This window comes from Cebus imitator, unplaced genomic scaffold (genome assembly GCF_001604975.1).
Source record: "Cebus imitator isolate Cc_AM_T3 unplaced genomic scaffold, Cebus_imitator-1.0 Scaffold25, whole genome shotgun sequence".
NCBI classification, from domain to species: Eukaryota; Metazoa; Chordata; class Mammalia; order Primates; family Cebidae; genus Cebus; species Cebus imitator.
The window spans coordinates 6,569,876-6,577,833 of NW_016107340.1; the positions used below are offsets into that span (position 1 = coordinate 6,569,876).

At 36.3% G+C, this 7,958-nt stretch overlaps 1 protein-coding gene across 2 annotated transcripts in view; it reads left to right on the forward strand.

Moving 5' to 3' along the window:
* The window catches only part of RAP1B (RAP1B, member of RAS oncogene family), a 45,530-nt gene that overhangs the window by 25,085 nt on the left and 12,487 nt on the right, over window positions 1-7,958 (forward strand). For both annotated transcript variants that reach the window (XM_017522941.2, XM_037736476.1), the window contains exon 2: window positions 7,566-7,648. In XM_017522941.2, the coding sequence (XP_017378430.1) occupies window positions 7,592-7,648 (57 nt within the window). In that variant the 5' untranslated portion in view covers window positions 7,566-7,591. The remainder of the gene's footprint in view (window positions 1-7,565; window positions 7,649-7,958) is intronic.

The window sequence follows — 7,958 nt, forward strand, 5'->3', positions numbered from 1 at the left end:
TGGCGCGATCTTGGCTCACTGCGACCGCCGCCCCCCAGGTTCAAGCCATTCTAATGCTCAGCCTCCTGAGTAGCTGGGACTACAGGCGCACACCACGATGCCCAGCTAATTATTTTTGTATTTTTAGTAGAGACAGGGTTTCACCATGCTGGCCAGGCTGCTCTCATTCCTGCCTCAGCCTCCCAAAGTGCCTGGATTATAGGCATGAGCCACCACACCCGGCCTGGATTTGATTCTTACAAGCTTTTTCATTTATTAATGAGATTTAAGAAATAAATACTCAACAGGACAAAGCCTAATGGTGGTCTCTTGTTAAAAACAGAATTTAGTATCAATCCATTGACAGGACTCTGTCCTGAGCTGTAGAGTAATTACACCTTAATAGACTTTTTAATACATAAATTTATCATTTTGTTATGCTTTTTAGTTTCCTCAGTGATTTTTTAAATCACTCTTGTAGTTCATAATTTGGATCAGTAATATATCTGCAGTTGAGTCTTATGAAGAATGTTATAGGCAATCCAGAATGTTGGATAATTAAATCAGTTATTTGTGTTTTGATATGTACTTTAATATAGTGAACATATTTAGATGAAGAAAACTACCCCACAAGTCCAGTTCTTATTTTCTTTGATTCATAAGTCTTCAGGATTTTCTGCTACCCCAGAATTATTACAGCATTCATTATTGTTTTGTAGTTTTATGGAAATACTAGTTCATAATTTCTGATTAATGAAATATCATCTTAGACAAATTTACTGAATGTAGAGTATGATTGGGTTTGTTTTTCTCCACTCTCTTTTTCTTTTTTTGAGACACTTTGTCACCCAGGCCGGAATACAGTGGCGTAAACAGGGCTCACTGCAGCCTCGACCTCCTGGCCTCAAGTGATCCTCCCACCTCAGCCTCCCAAGTAGCTAGGACTACAGGTGTGTGCCACCACAGTTGGGGTTTTGCCATGTTGCCCAGGTTGGTGTCAAGACTCCTCATGAGTTAAAGCAATCTGCTTGTCTCTGTCTCCCAGAGTGCCAGCATTATAGGCATGAGCCACAGCCCCCTCTTCCACCTTCATTTCAAACAGTTATGAAGCAGCCACTAAAACCTGACTCTGAAAGATGCGAAAGGTTTTGTTTTCTTGTCTTTCTGTGTCTTTGCTGTGGTTTGCTCTGAAACTAGAATTAAACAACTTTTTAAACTGATAAAAAAGAACCAATGTAAGTAAAACTCCAGTCTGTAGTGTAAATGAAAAAATTGTAGAATAATAAGTAAACAGATTTTGAACAAATGAGTAAGGGAGTAGGTATTTTGCAAGAAATAGTCAAGTGTAAAAGCTGTCAGTTACTTTCATCAATAAGATTAGTGGTAGTCACACAAATTTTAGGTGATTATATAAGTACTGTACTCAAGTTAGGAATCTTTAAATGACCTATTACAAAAACTACCCAAAAATGTATTCAAAGATAAACAGCAGAAACATTTATGCATTTGAAAAATGAGTGTATTACGCAGTTCCTCTGAATCAAAGGTAAAAAAAAAAAAAAAAAAATTAAAAACTAGTGTAGAGGCTGGGTGCAGTGGCTCACGTCTGTAATCCCAGCACTTTAGGAGGCCAATGCTGGTGGATCACCTGAGGTCAGGAGTTCGAGACTAGCCTGGCTAACATGGTGAAACCCCATCTCTACTAAAAATTAAAAAAATTAGCCAGGCATGATGGCAGGCATCTGTAATCCCAGCTACTCAGGAGGCTGAGGCGGGAGAATCGCTTGAACCCAGGAGGTGGAGGTTGCAGTGAGCCGAAATCGTGCCATTGCACTCCAGCCTGGGTCACAAGAGCAAGATTCCACCTTAAAAAAAACAAATAGTGTAGAAAATGCTTTAAGTTTGAACAGTAGTGGAATTTAATGTTTTGGTAAATTTCTTTAGAAATTTAATTGACGGCCGGGCACGGTGGCTCACACCTGTAATCCCAGCACTTTGGGAGGCCGAGGCAGGTGGATCACAAGGCCAGAAGATCAAAACCATCCTGACTAACATGGTGAAATCCTGTCTCTACTAAATTACAAAAAATTAGTCGGGTGTGGTGGTGCGCCCCTGTAGTCCCAGCTACTTGGGAGACTGAGGCAGGGAAATCGCTTGAACCCAGGAAGCAGAGGTTGCAGTGAGCCGAGATTGCACCACTGCACTCCAGCCTGGTGACAGCAAGACTCCATCTCAAAAAAAAAAAAGATATTTAATTGATTTTCTTCATCTGTAATGTTAGATTGTGTTAGAGAGGCAACATGAATCATGTATCATGTTTATAATTATATGTGCCTACTTGATGTGAAAGTTGTACCTTCTTGCTGATGAAGTGTCATATAATTGCACTATTGATAACACCCCTAAGTTCATTTTGCATATATGCTACAGTCTTTTCTGTTTAACGGGTTGAGTAAAATGAAGAACCGGGAGTCCCTCATTAGTTGGTATTGGTTAATTCATAGACTAAAGAGTAATAAAAAGGAACAGCATTTACAGATTAATTCATACATAGGCATATTATTGTTAACTAGCAATTCTTTACAGATAGTTTCAAACTGCATCTAGTTTTTACAAATAAATGCTATTGTTTACAAGGAATACCATAAAGAGAGCACCTGTAAATGAAAAAATCCTATCACTTACACTGGAAATTCAAACTAGAATGTTATACAGAAGACCAGTAGCACCTTAATTTTAGGCACAGTATTTAGCCAGTATCTGTCATTGCTAACACAGCTTCATTTAACTTGTGTTGCCTTTAACTTCTGAAGGTTGTTCATTCTAAAATTTCTTACAGAGTTTATGTTTCTGTGGATTATAGTTTTTATTTTTCTTCCAAAATCTCTTCACTTTAAATGGTAGTACATGGCAGTAATACCTGCTAATAGTCAGAACTCTTAACCTTATTTTCTACTGATGTACAATGGTAGTACATGGCAGTGATACCTGCTAATAGTCAGAACTCTTAACCTTATTTTCTACTGATGTGCAAGTAGTTAAAAATGAGCACTCAGAATATACTTACTTACTGTGGCACACCAGTTAAAGTACTAACTTAAGTCCTTTTTTCCATGTTTATCTTTTGATTCTAGATAAACTTTTTGGCGTGCTAATTATTAATATAATGGTAAATATTGTATTGATGTAAGATAGGCATTTAAAATGTCAGTATTTACGTTGTTTATAGTATTTTTCTATAAAGCACTTTAAATATGTTTAATATAATTTTCAGTAGTTAAGCATCTCTTAGCCCTTTTTGAGAAGTATTTCTTGAGAACTAATTAAGGTTTAAAGGATAGAATTACACTTTAATTCTTTTATGTTTACCTGTTTGTTTCTTTAAATAGGTACCATCACCATCAGTTTATTAATCTAAGAAATATTTTTCTCTTCCAACATCAATATGTTATAGTTACTCTCTCTGAGTTCAGTAGCCAAACTCAGTATTTTTGAGTTTTCTAAAAGTCTTATTTCTTAAAAATGGCAGTAATTATCAACATTCTTGTAGTAATGTTGGAGTAAGTATAGAACAGCTTCACAATTCCTGTTTCCTTCAGTTTTTGTTTCATTTCATTGGTTTTACAGTTTTTCCTGTTCATTAACAGGAAAATTATCAGGAATTATCAGAAATAAAAACATAAGGAAAAGAAAATTACCTATTCCACCACCTTATCATGTGGTGTTTTGTTTTTTTTTTTTTTTTCAGTTTGCTGAGAATGATGGTTCCCAGCTTCATCCATGTTCCTGCAAAGGACATAAACTTGTCCTTTTTATGGCTGTATAGTATTCCTCAGATGGAGTCTCACTGTGTTGCCCAGGCTGGAGTGTAGTGCAGTGACGCAACCTTGGCTCACGGCAACCTCTGCCACCGGGGTTTAAGCGATTCTTCTGCCTCAGCCTCCTGAGTAGTTGGGATTACAGGCACACACTACCATGCCCGGCTAATTTTTGTAATTTTTAGTAGAGAACGGGTTTCTCCGTATTAGCCAGGATTGTCTCCTTTTTTTCTTTTTTTTATTTCAGGGAATTGAAGTTCATTTTCTATTTTCTATTATAATCTCAAGATTTTCTCAGTACGCTTGAAGTACTGTAATAATGAGATTCCTCCTAGGCTGTCAAAATTACAGTCTGTATAACTTGAGGTACCATAGATTTCATTAAGACTTACTTGGTTAATATTAGGGGTCAGAGATAATGCCAATATCATAGGATTTTTGTTTAGTAATGTGTTTTTTAAATACTTAAAAGAAGGTTTCCAGTCATTATCTCTGAACATTTTTAAATGATTCAAAATACTTATATATGCTCATCTTTTTTGCCTTTTAATATTGACATGGAGGGTTCTTACATGTCTTATTGAGCTAGTAGATTAAAAGGTAGAGCAGTGATTCTCAACTGAAGGAATAGCTGTTCTGTATTGAGTAGCAGCTCAAACCATTGCCATTACTCTTATTTTAAAAGTTAGCTTTTATTGACTGATAGTCTATGCAGGGTTTTGTGTCAGTGACTTTGAAAAATTATTACACTTCTTTCCTTATTCTTTCTTTAATTTATTGAACCCATATTTCAGGTACTGTTTCAGGGAATAGAGCAGTGAGTAAAATAGACAAAAATCCGTATCCTCGTAGAGTTTACATTATTTGTAATCCATCTCACAACATTATCATGTAGCTGTTACTATATTCATTTTACCTTTGGAAGGAAAGTGAGGCTCTGAAAGGTTTCATGATTTGCCCAAGATTATAGAAAATCAGGATTTGAAACTTAGGTACCACTAGCCACTACACTATGCTGTCAAAATTGTCCCCCTATGGGGTTCTGTGAAAAAGAACAATTAGTCTCAATGTCTCAAATAGTACTTGTCACAAATCCCTTTGAAAATCTGATATAACTATCCGCATTTTAAACTCTGCATGAAATTTTAGGGAATTGACATATTTCAAAGTGCTCATTCTTAACCTAAACTAAGGACTTCAGAAAAAAAACATTTGAACAGAAAGGTATATGCCTGGAGGTCACAAATACACTACACAAATACAAGTGCTGCAACTCCCCGTCCATAAGTCAATGACGTTGTCTTTTCTGCAAAACGAAATGCAACCACACCATCCTAAAAGCAGAACTAATAATGACCATTGCCAGTCATTCGGAGTTGGCATTCACAATAAAATCTGTTATTCCAGTCTTAAAAGTCTTTAAACAGTATTTTCAATAGTGATAAAAGGAGCAAAATATAGATAGATACAATAACTAATCTGACTCATTCTAACAACAAATAATAATACTCATTCATGGATAAATGAAGCAAGTGAAAAAGACTCCCAGTCTTCTCACTAAGAAGTGTAACTCGCACAGCCAACTCAGCCACCTTTGTGAAATAAGAAAATAAAGGCATACATCTCTTAAAAAAGAAAAGAACCTCTAGTAAATGTATAGTTTTTATATTCAGTTTTGTTTTGTTTTTTTTTTTTTTCTTGAAACACAGTTTTGCACTGTCACCCAGGCTGTAGTGCAGTGACGTGATCTTGGCTCACTGCAACCTCCACCTCCCAAGTTCAAGCAATTCTCATGCCTCAGCCTCCCAAGTAGCTGGGATTACAGGCGCATGCCACCACGCTTAGTTTTTTTGTATTTTTAGTAGAGATGGGGTTTCACTATGTTGGCCAGGCTGGTCTTGAACTCCTGACCTCAGGTGATCCACCTGCCTCAGCTTCCCAAAGTGCTGGGATCACAGGCATAAGACACCATGCTCGGCCTATATTCAGTATTTTTAAATTGTAGTTTTTATGTTGTTTTAGTCAGTTGTGTTATGTTTGGAGGTTTTAGTGAATATAAATAGTTATGCAGCCATCACTACAACCAGTTTTTAGAACACTTCCATCATGCCAAAAGGTTTCCTGTGACTGTATGTAGTCAGTCCCACTCCCACCCTCAATGGAAGGGTGGAGAATTGGATGCTCATATTTCCCTTGGAACAGCAATATTGAACAGATTTGGGATTATTGTACTTCCATTTCTTAATGAACATGCAACATCAGTTCCTCCTATGGCTTTGTTTGTACAAGTAGCGTCATCTGTAGGCTTTCATTTCTTCAGAAACAAAGACCTTTTTATTTAGTTTTTTTCTAGCTTGTTTGCAAGACTCTGAAAATTTCAACCATTGTAGATTTTAATTACCAGTTTTCCATTTTAAGTTTCCTGTTTCAGACCTGAACCCATTTACAAAAAGAAAGGCCATGTCTTTACCTTAGCTATTGGGTCTGTTCCAGAATACTTTTGAAAGAAATACTTAATATTTATTTTGTATCCTATCGAATCATTTTTGTTTACTTCTCTCTCTCTCTCTTTTTTTTTTTTTTAAAGACAGAATCTCACTGTGTTGCCCAGGCCAAAGCCCAGTCACGTGATCTTGGCTCACTGCAACCTCTACCTCCCAGGTTCAATCGATTCTCATGCTTTTTCTTTAATATCCCCAGCCTTGCTAGGAGGAATTGAGGAATTAGGAAGTTCAATGGTTGGCAAACTTTCAAAGACAAGAGCAGGTTAATGTTAGCTATAGGAGCACGGTCACTCAAGTGAGACAGTTGTTGATTGGTTGGCTTTGGGATGTGTGTGTTTGTTAACAGGCCATTCTTGATTGTCTGACTTTCAGAAGTAAGGAGCCCTCATTAATTGGTTACTTTGTAGGAACATATTCTCTGAGGCAAATTGTTATTGGCTGATTAAAATCATTTAAACCAGTTATTGTAGCTTTGTTAACCATGACCGAAAAATGTCATTTATTGATTAAGAAGGTTTAAAACCTGTTCTGGTGGCTACTTTTGTACAACTTTAACTACTGACCCTTTATTTTTTTCTAGGAATGTTGGAGCCTTTTATTCTCATGTAATTCTCCCACCCTGGAATATTTTAAGATCTTCTATTGTTAGTATACTGAAATTTTATAATGATAAGCCTTGGTACGGATTGTTTCTTTCTGGATTTATTTTGTTTCGATTTCTATTTCATCATACTAAACACTCTTAAGTAGATGTTTTCAGTCTAGGAACTCATATTCTTCAGTTCTGCCTCTGATTCTAGACCATTTTCAGGTTCTTTCTATGTCCCCACAACTTCAGGAATACATACTGGTCTTCTGTTTCCTCTACCAACTTACTTCTGTTTACCATTTATCTATGCCAGGGGTTGGCCAGATACATAAATATTTAGGCTCTATTGTAACTATTTCGCTGTTACAGCACAGAAGAAACCACAGACAATACAAAATGAGTGGGTATGCCTGTGTTTCAGTAAAGCTTCATATAGCAAAATAGGTGATAGATTGGATTTGTTTTCAGACCTGTGCTCTATCCTGGATCAGGCTGAAAGTCATGTCTGTAATTCTGTAGTTTTCTTTTACCTCTGAGCATCTTTTAGTAAGTCTGCTTATAGAGTGCTTTATATTAGTGTTGTAATCATTTTAAATAAACGTTTTTCCGAATGTTTTATTTCTGTGAAAAGCACAGGAATACAAAACTTAGAATTCTTTTTTTTTCTTTAATAAGGTACTAGGTTTTGACAAGTTTGCATCATGCGTGAGTATAAGCTAGTCGTTCTTGGCTCAGGAGGTGTTGGAAAGTCTGCTTTGGTAAGTCATTTTTACTTTACCTAAGCTTTTACTCCAAGATGTTCTTTTTCTGTTGAGTTTTAGGTTTTGATGATTTGTCTTTGTTAAGATAAAACCCCTTAATGACTTTGGAAGCAATATGATATTTTTCTTGTAATTTTATTCAAATTTTAATTGTATCTGGGTGGATCATATTCTCTCTGGAACATTGACTCGAGAATGACATGAGGTATGCTGGAATACAGTTAAAGCTAAGCACATAGATTGAGTGCATACAAATATGTGTCTGTGTGTTTTCATGTTTCAGAGCCAGATAGGAATAAATTTTGGT